We start from the raw sequence: 15,651 nt of genomic DNA on the forward strand, positions 1-15,651 counted from the left end.
GGGGGGGGGGGTCAAAATCGGGTGTCAACAAGGGTTATGTACTTGGTCAACATAAAATGACTTTTAAGTTGAAAAAAAACATCTCTCACCTAACTTTTAGCTTTTGGCTTAAAATAAGTCATTTTTGACTTAAAATAAGTCACTTTGATGATTGTCAAACACTCTAATAAGTCAAAAACTGACTATTAAGTTAGTTTGACCAGCTTTTAAGTTCATCCAAACAGGCTCTATATCAAGCTCAGATTGTCAGAGTTGTCGAAACTGACAACAATTGAAATGGAATTTCTCGAGATAAATTTAAGAAATAGTTGAGAACATTAAATTTATGATGCTAATAATTTTTTATTTTTTTCAACCAAACTTAAATGTGGTGCATTACCATACAGATCCTTGGGGTGTTTGAAATTGAGTTCTTTAGGTAGCTTCAAGTTTACAAATAGTTTATTCAGAATCATATTTTCGCATATACAAATAATTTGTATAACATTAGGGAAATATAATTCAAAGTATTTTGATATGTTTGTTGAGATATTATTCTCTGTCTGTCGCGTGAAATTTTAGACTACTTAACTTAAAATAGTACTCATTTGATGGAGAGAATTGCAACTCACTTTTAGGGTCCGTTTGGCGATAGATTTTCCAAATAATACTTGGAAAAAAATTTATTTGTCCATTCAATTTGTCATTATTTGGTAATATTTTTGACAAATATCTCAAATTCAAATACTATTTCTTTTCTAATATTTGGGCAAATCTCATTATTTGGGATCTTTTGAAAATTGAAATTTTACACCAAACTTTTATCTTTTACGAAATCATTCTCTATAGTAGTTGTTTGCGTTGTATTATATAATTTTTACATAAACATAATATTTAGTGAATATGAATGTGATGATAAAAATGATGAACAATCGGCTCAGGATAACAATGCAGGGAATGATGCTTGTTGCACTCACTCCAAACTACCACATTGGCATAGTGTTATGGACACTACTTGTTACTTTTTGCAACGAAGATCTAATTGACTTGTAATACAAATTTATGGTTAGTTTTAAAGTTTTTAAAACTTATGGGTACAAATCATATTTTTCTAAAAAGTGAAATATATTTTCCAAATATTATGACCAAACAAACACATGGTGAAACTTCACCCAAATTTTCACCCAAATAATATTTGCTAAGAATCTACGGCCAAATACTAGTTTAAAACACAATTCCATTGCACATCCACACCAAATAAATCGGGGACTTCTTCGTTGTGCAGAATTAGGGTTCAACTAGGTTATGCAGCGATAGTTTTTTTTTAAAAAAAAATATTTTCTATTTCTCAAGCAACAAATTTTAAATACTTGAATCGCCCCTTTCAACGGTGAACTTTTTGTTATTAATTAGAGAATTAAAATCACTCACTTGATATAATTGAAGGTTAATAGTGCTAAGTTAGATATCACTTGGACTAAAATCATATTTAACACATACACTAAATATGTTGTTTTCCTAAGTAAGTTTTCTTGATATTTCATAGTTGTGTCAAAACTCTCGGCCCCACACCAATATCAGATTTTTGGAAAAGAAATAGAGATGATTTAATACCATATATATATATATATATATATATATATATATATATATATTTAAAATAAAAAAATTAAAATTAATTAATCTGCTTATATAAAAAAAATAATATTAAGTGTGAATAGATATTGGATCAGTGCAGAATAGGATATTCTTTCTTACCACTAATACTTCCTTCAAACGATAGGAAATTGTTATTCCAAGACAGGATTAATACTTCTCGATATTTCCTCCAATAATTAAAAGTTTTCCTACCATAATAAATCAGACAGCCTTATACTTCTTAGTTTTTTTAAGTTTTAATTTTACTTGTAATCAATTGGACGAGTTGGATTTATAATATATCCAACTTAGAAGGGTCTTGCAATCATTCCAATCCCTCTACTCTAGTATTAGCAGTTTTCTAAGCCATTCTGCGATTGTCACTATTGTCGAAATTGACAATAATTGAAATGAATTTTTTCAAGATAAATTTAAGATATAGTTGAGAACATTGCATTTATGTGATGCTTTAGATGATGATGCTAACAATTTTTTGTTTATTTCTAACCAAAATTAAATATGATGCAGATCCTTAGGGTGTTTGAAATTGAGTTCTTCTAGTAGCTTGAAGTTAACAAATAGTTTATTCAGAATCAAATTTTCACATATACAAATAATTATAATTCAAATTTGCATAACATTATAATTTAAAGTATTCTGATATAGATATTATTTTTTGTCTGTCACATGAAATTTTAAACTATTTAACTAAAAAGAGTACTCATATATGATGGAGTGAATTGCAAACCATTTTTAGAACACAATCCCATTGCACATTCACAACAACTAGATCGAAGACTTCTTCGTTGTGCAGAATTAGGATTCAACTAGGCTATGCAACAATGATTTTTTTTAATATTTTCTATTTCTCAAGCAACTTTTAAATACCTGAATTGCCCCTGTAGCATTGAATTTTCCATTAATTTATTTGGATCCATAAGTTAAAGGATTAAAATCACTCACTTCATGATATAATTGAAAGTTGATAGTGCTAAATTAGATAACAGAAGGACTAAAATCACCATATAGCCTTAACACATAAACTAAAGTGTTGTTTCCTAAGTAATTTTTCTTGATATTTCATAGTTGTGTTAGAACTCTCAACCCACACCAATATCAGACTCTAGAAAAGAAATAGAGCCAATTTGGATTGGCCTAAAAAAATAGTTTTTAAGTCAAAAATAAAAAATCAAACTGACTCGTAAGTCAAAAAAATAAAAATAAAAAGTAGAGGAGACCTACTTTTAATTTTTTACTTATTTTAATATATATTTTACCTTGTCAAACACTTTGTAATTTATTTTAAGTTATTTTTTATATTTGTCAAACATTTTTAGAATTCAAAAATTGATTTAGAAGTAGATTTGACCAACTTTTTTATTAAAAAAATAATAATAAAAAGTGTGAAAAAATAGGAGATTCTCTGTTTCTTACCACTATATATAATAATAGAAATGTAGAAGTGGATTTTAGTAATAAAAAGGGAAATAAATAATTGGTAGGGAGAGGGGGTTGAATTTAAACGGTGAAAACAAAGAGCATCTATTAAGCACCGAAAGAGAGGAATGAGGATATTCCTTTTAAATATGCCAAATTCCCCTAAACCACTGCTTGGAATATTCTTCTCTTATGCCCTTTTTATATACTTTAAACTCCATTTTCTGCAATCTTCTATTGTAAGGAAAAAGTCAGAGATGAAGTTCTGGAAGATATTGAAGAGTCACATAGAGGAAACATTGCCGGAATGGCAAGACAAATTCTTGAGTTACAAAGATCTGAAGAAAGAATTGAAATTGATTTATCCTCAGGATGACCGGCCTATCAAAAAACAGAGATTGAATAATGATGAGCTTACCAAGGAGGTGAATGATTTTGTAAAGCTCTTAGAAGAGGAGATTGATAAGTTCAACACTTTCTTTGTCGAGAAAGAAGAAGACTACATCATTCACCTTAAGGTCCGTAGGGTTTCTTTTGTTAAATTCAATTGCAAATCACATGATTCTTTCTCAATTAATAGTAGTAGCAATTGATTGCAGGTTTTGAAAGAGAGGGTAGCTGAGATGGGAAAGTCAAATGAAGAGGTGAATAGATTAGGCAGGGATATTGTGGATCTTCATGGAGAGATGGTTTTATTGGAGAATTACAGTGCTCTTAACTATACAGGTATCCACTCTGAATATGACCTAACCTCAACTAATTATCAAATTCAAACATGTGGTGTAGTGGATGAATTAGAGGTATCCGGTACGAGCCCTGGTATAGAAAGAAAATTGTTCTGTTTTAAATCTATAGCTATTGGCACATGAACAAGTATTCTTGGCATTTGTCCTGTAATGAATTTCACAATGTTACTTTTATTGTCCACAGGAGTTGTGAAGATTTTAAAGAAATATGACAAACTCAGTGGGGAGCTTCTTCGATTGCCTTTCATCCAAAAGGTGCTTGCGGAGCCATTCTTCGAAACTGAGGTTCTAAATAAACTAGTGAAGGAGTGTGATACACTTCTTAGTCACCTATTATACCAAACTGAGCCACTCAAAGTAGCAGGAGCAGGAGGAGGTGGTGGCGGAGAAAGGCCAGTCAAAGTTCCTCAAGAACTTGCAGAGATCAAGAATATGGAGAACATGTACTTGAGACTTACATATTCAGCACTCAGAGTCTTGCAGGAGATGCGCAGCGGAAGTTCAACTGTCAGCATCTTCTCTTTGCCACCAATGAAGACCAACGCGCTCGACAATGTATGGAAAAACGCTCCAGTGGTCATACAAGAAGCAAAGTAGGGGGTTACTCATGTCTCTTGATATACTGTTTTGTTTCCTTTTGCCAAGAAGAAGTACTGAGTGCAGTTGCTGCTCATATATAGCTTTAGATTTCTGATAAATATATATATATATACATACACACATGTTCCCGTTTGTAATCCATTGTTTTTGGCTCAAGAATTTTAAGTTAAGCTAATGCTTCTATTGTCTTAAAGGTTGTATGTACATTAATTAGTCTTGGAGGCTGAATTTGATCTTTGGGTAAGATATGAGCTTCACCACCTCATAGGAACTTCTTTGCAAATGTTTTTGGTACACACAAATATGCCAAATATGAGTAGTAATATGGACTAGTGGTTAATTGAGTAATACCTAGTGGTTAATGAAGTTGTAGAGAGTAATGTCGCTTTTTATGTTGAAATCATGTCTTTATCTTTTGCTTGCTTTTCCTTTCCTCGGAGAAAGAACCTCTACTAAGATTCATTTCAAGTCTTAAGTTCTTGTTAAAATTCTCTTATATGAAGTTCAAATGAGAGCATTCAAAATAAAAATAAAACTAATAATTTGAATCTTAAAAAAAATTATTAGTTTATCAGTAATGGATTATTTATTTAATGGTCTTGATTTTTTTTCTTTATTGGGTTCTCTGGTTCGATGTTTTTCCTTAACGGATTAACTCATAGTTCTATTTATGGTTGTTTCTATCTCTTGGTTATTCTACAATGTAAAAGTGTTTGCTTTTGAGCATAAACTCAAGTGCATGGTTCATTTGATTTGTCACCTTGTTTCTAAATGATAAATAGTAATGGTTAAATCGATATCAATAACTGATAAACCAATAACCGATAAGTATAACGATTTAGTATGTCTACAAATCGATAAAATAAGTCAAACCTAAACTTCAAAACCAAACCAATCGATACACAACTCTATTCCACTTAAAATAAATGTGGAAGCAAAACTAGGAAACAAATTGAGAAGACTAAACAAAAACTAAAAGATATGAAAAATTCAAGTAATTAGTTTCAAAAACGTAAGCTTTAAGGATTTGACAAGGTTCAAGTAATAACAAATTTATTATTGGATGAATATCTTTACTTGAGAAAATAATCAAATTTAGAATCGGAGTTGATCGCTTCGTGAGTAACTATTATTAATCAACATTAAGTATAATTATTAATCAACTTTTAAGAATACCAAGTTTAAATCAAATATAAACAAAAAAAAAAAAAAAGAAGCTATCTCACTATCCGAACAGTAAAAATAGTTAGGTTGAACAATAGCAATCTGCTAGAAAGATTCAAAAGAACTCTTAATATTAAGGACCGTTTGGCCCCAAGAATATTTTGAAAATTTTTGAGAAAAAACTTGGAAAGTGGTGTTTATCCCAAGTTTTCAAATATTAGAAGAAAAAAAACTAGTATTTGGGCTTACTTATCCGTCAATATGGGCTAGGCCCATTGGGCCGGCCTGGCCTAACCCGGGATTTAATAGGGCTGGGCTAAGATTTTTGGAGCCCATTTAGAAAAGGGTTTTTTAGCCCGACCTGAATAAGCCTGCTCATTTGGGGGCTTGAGAAATATTGGTAGGGCCGGCCCGTGCGCCAATAAAAATTAATTTAAAAATATAATATAATATTAAAATTTAAAAATAAAGAGAGTCCAAAATCAAAATAATTAAGTTAATATTTCTATTTAGATATTTATACTTTTAGTTGAAAAAAACTTACCAAAATATTAAGGAAAATGCACAAGTACTCCTAGACTATGACTAAAATTCCAGAGACACACCTTAACTAAACTAAGGTCCTATTACCCCTAAACTTTTTTTTTTTAATTTTATATACCTTTTGTCTTATGTGGCATTCTATGTGACTCCACGCAATTGAGGCGCGTCAGAAATATTTGAATGCCACGTAAGCCAAAGAGGTACACAAAATTACAAAAAAAAAATAAGTTCAGGGGGGTAATACGACCTTAGTAAGGTGTGTCTTTGGGATTTCGGTCATAGTCTAAGGGGTACTTGTGCATTTTCCCTAAATATTATAAAGATAATTTTATTTGTGAATTTGATTAACAAGTAGTGACAAGGTCTCATTTGTTTCCATTAAGATTAAGACGTTTGAATTTGAATACACATTTAAATATTAAGATGTGCATTAAGATCTAGATGTGTAAATCTGAATAAACATCTTAAAATTAAAATTTTGTCTCTGAATCTGAACACTAAATTATTGGGACAGTTTGTTTTCAATATCTGATGCACATACGAAATTAAACGTTATATCAATAAAATATTATAAAAATCTTGTTAGTAAAATAGTTTTTTTTCATATAGAATAATATTTTGAACATCTTTACCGTAACAAGGTAATATGATTTATCTTTTAAGAACTCAACATCAAGTTACATCATTAATATGACTATTTTTTGCACTCAAATACTTTGAGAATCTAATATAATGCAATTTAAAATAGTTTATATAGAGTAGTAAATATATAGTTTAGGAAAATATTTTATTATATTATATTATAGAAATTTTTTTATTGTTATCGATCAAATAACTAATACTTTCTTATTTTTCAAAATCGTACTAAATATTATATCATGTGAGTGCTTATCAATTCAAATATATTTATTAATTTAGAAAGTAAAAGATGTATGTTAAGTTAATATGAATAAAGGAAATTATAATGGCAAGTATGTAATTAATATTAATTAAATAAGAAAACAATTTTTATAAGTTGTCGTCATTTAGTTGAATTAAGATATGAGTCTTATTTTTTAGTCTGAATAGTGTTAAGGGTGTGTTACAGATCTGATTCATTCAGATATATCCACACCCATTAAGAGGCTTATAAGAAAATAAAACAAACGAGCTTAATAAATTGAATCTGAATATTTAAGATCCAGTTCTTAAAAACAAACACACTTAATAAGGCAAATCTGAATGATTAAGATTCAAACCCCATTAAGTGCAAACAAATGAGGGCTAACATAATGTAATATTGTTTTGTCGATATTTATGATAATATTTTTAAATTATAATTTATAATTTAATTTAATAATTATAAAAAAAATAAAAAAAAATGTGGGCTGGCCCGGCAAGCCTGTAGCCCACGTACTTGTGGGCTGGGCCGACCATTTTCTGGCCCACACAAAAAATGGGCTAGCCCGGCCTGACCCATAAAATGTCAAAGCCTGTATGGATTATCCCGGATGGGGTGGGCTAGCCCATATTGACACCTCTAATATTTGGGAATTTTAAAAAATTTCAATATTATCCCAACTTTTATATTTTGTAAAAACATATTTTTTTTATTTATTACTTCCAACTAATATTTGTTACTATTACATTTGAAAAAATTTGAGTTCTAATTTGAATAATAAAATTGAGAAAAAGGAAGAATTTGTGTTTAATGAGTTATAGTCATAACTAAATCAGTGAAAAGTTTGAATATGTGATTAATGTATTGTCTTACCTAAATTGTTATGTAAGTTATTATTGATTGTTGTCAATTATATTATAAGGTCATTTTTAACGGAAAATATTCATTATAAAATGATAATATAAATTATGGGTATGTTAAATAATTTTTAGAATTTATCTGTGTAAATCATATTTTTTGAAATAGTCAAATATTTTTGAAAAAATTTGAGGCGAAACACATGGTGTAACTTTACACAATATAATTTTCCAAAAGTATTTGAGAATTTAAGGTCATACGCTAGGTAATTCTTCAAATTTTGATTTTCATCGAGGAATTAGTAAACTATTTTAAAAAATAACACATTTATTCAAAATATCTGTACTTTATAAATATTAGTAATAATGTCAAAAATGACATTATTTTAAAAAATTTATGTAAAGTTATGAAACTATATAAATTTAGAAGAAGAAGAAAGTAGGGAGAAGAGAAAAGACTTCTTATTTCTCTTTAAATATATTCAGGATTCATAGATCTTTCACCAATCTTATTTACAATGAAGGAAAACCCTTTATTTATAGGGAAAATCTTACTTGGTCCCCAAGTAGGATTCCTAACCATATCCTACAAGGACTCCACATAATTAGACATTCACTATAACACAAATATGTTTGTAACACTCCCCCTTGAATGTCGGTAGATTATGTGCCTCGTTAAAATCTTACTAGATAAAACCCAGTGAAAAAAAATCTAGTGAAGAAAAAAGAGTACACATATCTAATAATAAGCATTGTGGACGCCTCATTAAAAAACCTTACAAGGAAAACCCAGTGGGACAAAACCTTGTGAGGAAAAAAGAGTACATCGCGTATTAACTCCCCGTAATGACAACATCAATTCAGAGACTAGAATCTTCGTTTTCCAAGCTTGTGCATCATCTTCTTGAAAGTTGTAGTTGGTAGAGACACGGTGAATAAATCAACTATAGTATTACTTGAACAGACCTCTTACATATTGATATCACCATTCTTGGGAGCTCATGAGTGTAGAAAAACCTTGACGAAATATGCTTTCTTCTATCTGCTTTTATAAATCTTCCCTTCAGGGTCAAAGATTTCTGCAAGTTCCTTACTTTAACTTCTTTAAGCAAATAATATATTGCCTTTGAAAACTCTTCAAGAGATTTAATTCTAGTCGTCAACTTGCATAATAATACTTGTATATGCTCTATGCATTTTGAATCAATTTAATTCATATGAGAACGATAAATAAATTTTCCAAAAACTTGTATATGCTTTAGATTTTGAACCCATTCGATATTTTCATATCAATTTTGTCAAGTAACAACATTTAATATTAGATGTATTGTCACGACCCAAAATGAGTCGTGAGTGGCATCCACACTTAACTACCTAGGTGGACGAACCAAGAAATTCAAATCCCAACATGTACCAATAATTCAACTGTGAATAACAAAATATTGCGGAAGATCCAAAATTTATTAACTATCGTTTCCCAAAACCTGAAAGTCATCACAACAAGGACATCTAATCTCTAACTACTAAGTCTAAGAGTATCAAAGGCACCAAAATAAATGAATAAAATGGTATGTGTCCGAAAGTATAGGACATCATGTCATGACCGAAAGAATCCAACACGAGCATGAATGAATAGCTCACCCTGGAACATGACTTGCGGGAGGTTGGCTAGAGCTGAGGAAAATCTGAAGTCATAGGTACACTCGCTGCATTTCATAAAAGGAAAACAAAGAAAAACACAAGTAGGACTCAGTACGGGGGCAACATGTACTGAGTAGATATCATCGGCCAACCCAAAATAGGAACTAATATACAATAAATAATAGTATGAACTCAACTATAGCACTTAACAGGTGATAAACAACAAACAACATGAACAAGTATCAACAAAATTAAAGTAAGCTCGTAATAAGTCAATGATATCAAGATCACACATGAGGACTCATGCCTCAAACCAAACCAATTTGGGAGTTGAGTTCTTTGAGATTGAGTATCTTCCATTAATTCAACATGTTTTTCCTTTAATATTATCGTGTCGGAACGTGACACTCCGATCCAAGAATACCGTGTCGGAACGTGACACTCCGATCCAAGAATATTGTGTCGGAACGCGACACTCCGATCCTATAATATCAATAGTTTATCATTTAGTATCACCACTTTTCCATTCGTTAATAATATTTCATCTAGCCTTCTTTATTCAAGGCATTACTTCGATAGAGATGGTTTAAGGTTATACATTCCACGGTCTCGGGATTTCAGACCAATCACAAAGCACACAACAAAGCCACACAATCAAGTACATAGAAAACTTCACAATATCATTCAATACATATCAATCACTATTAAGAGTTTACTAACGAATAGCATAAACCATAACCTACCTCCATTGAAGAACCGAAGTCAAGCAAGCTACTTCTCCAATACTTTTTCTTTCGTCAATGCCTCCGAACCTTTCCAATCTATGCAACATGCATAATTTATAAGTTAACGCTTCTATAGGCACTTCATTACTCTATTAAGTATAGTCTAAACCCAATAGTCATCAAATACAAATCTATATTCAAGTTTCTTATCTTGAGTTCAATTAATATGTCAAGCCTCCTATTTCCTATATTTAAGCCTAAGGTTAATTCATTAATTTTCTGAATAACATAACTTTAATGGTATTCAAATAATATACTACACTCAATATTTAATTACCTATCTTAATATATCAAGATTGAATCATAATAAAATAACTATACGAAGAAGAACAAAAGTAATTAAAACCTAAATAACTTGTCACGAAGTGGTACTAATTTAAATTATTCTTATTGTATTACCATACGGTAATATTGTCAATATTACCTATTAATAGACATATACAAACTTTGACACCTAAATAAAATAATAATAATAATAATATGACCGCAGAAAAAGAGTGCAAATTGAATTTGCACTTCAGATTCCCATTCCCTCAACTTTGCAATACAATATGATTAATAATAATAATAAAATAATGATAATATGACATATATTCAAATAAACAATTGCAGCGATTGAGGCAATCAATGCTTACATGCTGTTCGTCGTTCTTCTTTTCGATTGTTTTTCTTCTCTCGCTGTGCGCCTCTCTTTTAATTTTCTTCTTTTCCACAAATTGTGTACTACCCTAATTATTAAAATACTAATTATAAAAATAGTAAAAGTGGTCCACCATAAATTCTAATGTTATTTTTCTTAACCATCAACTAAATAAATTATTAAAATTACCCCACTAATTTCATAATTATAATTATGAATAGTCCAAAATACCCATTTAAATCTATCGGAAAGTATTTTCTGACATAAAAAGTTCTAGTATTTAAAACGACCAAATGGGTCGTTACATTAGATACCAATTTACCCATCGTTCGTCCTCGAACAATCAAAAGAAGGCAATGGCAACAAAGGGTAGTTGTCTCTCTATTACTCCAATATATTAGTACCCAAAGTCTCATATCAAAAGTATCAAACCAACCAATTGGAGATCTACACCTTCTCCCACAATGCTTCAAATGGATCTATCTCACTCCTCTAGTGATAATTGATGTTGTATGTAAACTCAACTAACCATAAGACTATTTTCAATAATGAACTCTTCAACCGACCAATTCTCCAACTTAATCTTGACACAACCATCAGGACAAATATTATCTAACATAACCATGATAAAATCCTGAATCAACTGTGACTACAATCAGAAGTGAACCTAAATCAACCGCCACACACTCAAAATGCACAAATCATCATAGATCATATTAATATTTCATTCTCACAACATAAATTTTTCACGAGCTTATGTTACAAAAAAAAATGACCTTTGGACATAAGGTTCTTATCAAGGAAAAATTAAACTTATCTAACCTCAAGAAGAAAATGATCAAGTAACCATCCATCGAGCAATACACCCAAGCATACAGAACGTCTAACAATACTATCGAAATGCAAGATCAGTAGCTATCATAGACAACTTTAAGAATGACAAAATTACAATGGCCCTCACATTCCAGCACACATACCAAAACATAATATCGATGATGAGATAAATCTTAAGTCTATCGAAAAATTATAAATTTTCATGGTAGCTCCCTTATAAGTTCTTATAAGCAAATTGGTACATGTAGAACCACTCAAATACTTCAATTACACCAAGTCAACACTAAATATGTCATATCGAAAATAACCAAGGTGGAATAACTCTAAATACTCCTTCCATAGTGTCCATATCAAACATTTTCATTCAACTAACTCTGTCTTTTTGATTTTCTAGATACCCACAATCACCAATTTAGTCCCTTTTATAATTGTGCACGCACTTGATTTATCGAACCACACATCCACTAAAGTCAACACTTTAATACTCACAAAACATAATAACCACATCAATCATCCCAACCCATCATCGGTATCAAAGTATTCTTATAAAATACATGTTCAAACTATGTCTATCTCTCTTTCTATTTAAGCATTTCATGAAAAATATGTGGCTCAACAAGGTAATAGCACCAATTTCAAACTTGATAGTACCTTTTCATCGAGATAAAACTATTAAATCACACTCAAAGTCAACTCCACACCACATCCACATATCATGCTTTAGATACCATTTTAAGTCATCGCATACCTCATGCCAACACTTAGGAAAATTTTTGATCACTCAAAATATTGTGTATACTATAAGCTCATAACCTCTATTCACCATCAAATATCTATGTATCACATCATAACTTTCTATGAGTCCCATCAATAGAGTAGTATTAATTCAACTCTAAATTTCTAATAACCATGTAGAATTATATCTCACCTCGTTCATCATTCTTAACTCATCTATCTCAAATTAAACAATCTAACCCCACGTAAAATTCTCAATTTTTCATACCTCACTGTTTGTCACCCAAATCAAAATTCAATCTTCATAAAAGTCGATGACAAATTCCTAGTAATTCTCTACTAAACTAGTTCACACCTCATAGTCATATCAAAACTCATAGAAAATAAAAATATAAATATAATTAGTACAACCTTGAAATTGTGGCAGTTCATTCCCTTTTCAAAGAAAATGACAATAATTTAGATTAGAAGCTGAAGCCCTTTATATATTGTTTTATCATCTCAATCATCTAAATTACCTCAACTTGAATGAAAACAAATCCTTTATCCAATTTGAACACTTAATAGCTTGATGAATTCTAATGACAAGATCATTGTTTGTTATACCTCTTAACAGTAAGAAAACTTGCCTTATTACCAATGGCATGTCCTAAACCACATGCAACTGCTGCAACGTCAAGGTCCCCCACATGTACTCGAAGGGTTTTTCTCACCCAGATAGCAATAAGCAAGCCAGCTAGTTGCCTTGATCCTACCTTTTCAAAACTTGATCCTTCATCCAAAGTCTTCCCTATTGCATCCAGCCACCATTGTCCATTGGATGTTCCTTCTAGTCCTACCTACAGCACACAGTAGACAAGATCAAGATAGCATTAGGTGTCACGATCCCCATGGGTCCAAATATAAGTATCCCTCAATCGTCAAGATATCCCGTTGAAGTGTGGGACCATCTCATCTAAGAATCTAAAGTGTTAGAGAGAGCAAATCTTTTACTTATAGTATTAGAGCTAAACTCATCTCAACTCTTAGTTATATTGGACTCTGATGTTATATTGTCCACGCTCCAAATGTCTAGCCCTGGCATGCAGGGGATAGAATTTTCCACATCGTCGAGGTAATGTGCTGTAGTTTTCTTATATTAATGGTGTTGGAGAATCATCACTTCATGAGCTAGTTTGTTCTTCTTTTTTTTTTTAATCTGAGTTAGGTGCAAGGTTCATTTTCTTTACGAGATATAAGGGGTGTACTTTGATAGCTTACAGTTTCTTTTGCTGCAGACATTGCAAGAAAACTGGCTCCCATTTCTACTTCTTGCAACCCAATTACTACAATTTCAACATCCAAAATGGCAGAATTCAGCCAAGTTGCAAGTGCTTCCTGTGAGGTTTTTCCTTCAGCAACATTCCACGTGCCAACCAGAATCTTAAAATTTTCTTGACTGGTGTATAAATGTCTTTTCTGTGCTCTTTCTGATTGCAATATTTGATCAATAGGTCCTGGAGTGGCGAGGGTCCATCCACGTATACCTCCGTGATTAGCCAAGCTAAAAACATAATCACCCCCAATTGCCATTTTTATTACAGGATCGGTATGAGCAACCCAATTAGCTACCAAGTTCCCTTCAAGATCCAGGACATGTACCATTCCACTTATATAGCCAACCCATATTCGAGAACCATGAGCACATAAGCATAGAACAGCACAAGGATGATGATGGAAATCTTGCAAACGGTTTCCATTCCCATCCCACTGCACAAGTAAGCCATTTGAACATCCACTCCAAATCATTCCATCAGATGAAAGCACAAGGGCTTCTGTTTTCTTACTATCTTCTGAAGATGCTCCTGACCCCTTTGTTGCAACTCGACGTACAGCACCGGCAGCTCCCATTATAGCATTGCGTGAACGCTGGAAAAAGTTACCTCCTTGTGACTTTTCTTTTTTAGATTTGGTGACAGACTTGACATTACTCTCATCTTCAACAGCTTGGTCTGGCACATATGACATATCAACCCCATTTTCAATCTGACCATCTACATTATACACTTTCAGGAGTTCCCTGGTTCGTGCATCCCTGCAGTTTTCGAACATAACGAGAAGGATAAAGATCCCGATGCCCACACTTTTGCTCTTACATGATCAGAGAGCAAACACTTCACATCAGAAGATGAGATGCTATATGCACCATTAACTGTAACTTGGCTTCTAAGGTTAACAAGTGACCTTTCCACAAGTAAAGAAGCAATATGTGTTTCATCTGATGATAGAGAGAGAGACTTCTGCACTGCTTTCCATGGCCAAACCTTTATGATACCGCCTTCAAATCCAGACCATATATAACCATAAGAAGATAGCATCAATGAGTTTCTCTAATATAACCTCACTCTATGAAGTCATAGTAGCGTCTTTATTAACCGACACTCGACATGAGACTATCACCACATTTTACGATCGAGAAAATATATCTATCTCTAAGGACATATTTTTTTTTCTTTCTGTTGTTGCTATTTCAACTTCAAATACTCTAGTAGTACCCATATTTGAAATAAAGTGAAGAAGTTCAGATACCAATTTGTATCACCTAGATACAAATTGGATTCAAGTAGTAGCACGAAAGAAAGAAAGAAATGAGCTTTCCAAAAGTCCTATAGCTTCTCGAAGAAAAGTAAAGGCGTCCCCTTACCGTTTCGCAAGACTCTACTAGACTTGTCCTTGTGTGATGAGATCAACGAACCTAACGCTCTGATACCAAGTTTGTCACGACCCAAAATGAGTCGTGAGTGGCATCCACTTAACTACCTAGGTGGACGAACCAAGAAATTCAAATCCCAACATGTACCAATAATTCAACTGTGAATAACAAAATATTGTGGACGCTCCAAAATTTATTAACTATCGTTTCCCAAAACCTGAAAGTCATCACAACAAGGACATCTAATCTCTAACTACTAAGTCTAAGAGTATCAAAGGCACCAAAATAAATGAATAAAATGGTATGTGTCCGAAAGTATAGGACATCATGTCATGACCGAAAGAATCCAACACGAGCATGAATGAATAGCTCACCCTGGAACTTGACTTGCGGGAGGTTGGCTAGAGCTGAGGAAAATCTGAAGTCATAGGTACACTCACTACATTTCATAAAAGGAAAACAAAGAAAAACACAAGTAGG

At 32.0% G+C, this 15,651-nt stretch overlaps 1 protein-coding gene, 1 long non-coding RNA gene and 1 pseudogene across 2 annotated transcripts; 1 reads left to right on the top strand and 2 right to left on the bottom strand.

Moving 5' to 3' along the window:
* Positions 1–3,197: 3,197 nt before the first annotated feature.
* Positions 3,198–4,683, top strand: LOC107027032 (SPX domain-containing protein 1-like). The gene is made up of 3 exons (XM_015228191.2): positions 3,198–3,572; positions 3,654–3,780; positions 3,985–4,683. The coding sequence occupies exons 1-3, from the start codon at positions 3,204–3,206 to the stop codon at positions 4,395–4,397; spliced, it is 909 nt and encodes a 302-aa protein (XP_015083677.1). The 5' UTR covers positions 3,198–3,203; the 3' UTR covers positions 4,398–4,683.
* Positions 4,684–9,236: 4,553 nt separating this feature from the next.
* Positions 9,237–10,292, bottom strand: LOC114078264. Its single transcript, XR_003579803.1, has 2 exons — positions 10,229–10,292; positions 9,237–9,550 (listed from the first exon to the last, which is right to left on the bottom strand). It is a non-coding gene; the product is annotated as an uncharacterized LOC114078264 (long non-coding RNA).
* A 2,711-nt stretch (positions 10,293–13,003) lies between these two features.
* LOC107027669 lies at positions 13,004–15,205 on the bottom strand (annotated as a pseudogene).
* Between the last annotated feature and the right edge of the window lie 446 nt (positions 15,206–15,651).

The sequence above is a fragment of the Solanum pennellii genome, chromosome 8 (assembly GCF_001406875.1).
Source record: "Solanum pennellii chromosome 8, SPENNV200".
Taxonomy (NCBI): Eukaryota; Viridiplantae; Streptophyta; class Magnoliopsida; order Solanales; family Solanaceae; genus Solanum; species Solanum pennellii.

Excerpts from the sequence above, each read along its gene's own strand:
- LOC107027032 (XM_015228191.2), top strand. The coding sequence starts at position 3,204 with ATGCCAAATTCCCCTAAACCACTGCTTGGAATATTCTTCTCTTATGCC. Across the intron at positions 3,573-3,653 it reads ACTACATCATTCACCTTAAG|GTTTTGAAAGAGAGGGTAGC; the intron begins GTCCGTAGGGTT and ends AATTGATTGCAG. Across the intron at positions 3,781-3,984 it reads CAGTGCTCTTAACTATACAG|GAGTTGTGAAGATTTTAAAG; the intron begins GTATCCACTCTG and ends TATTGTCCACAG.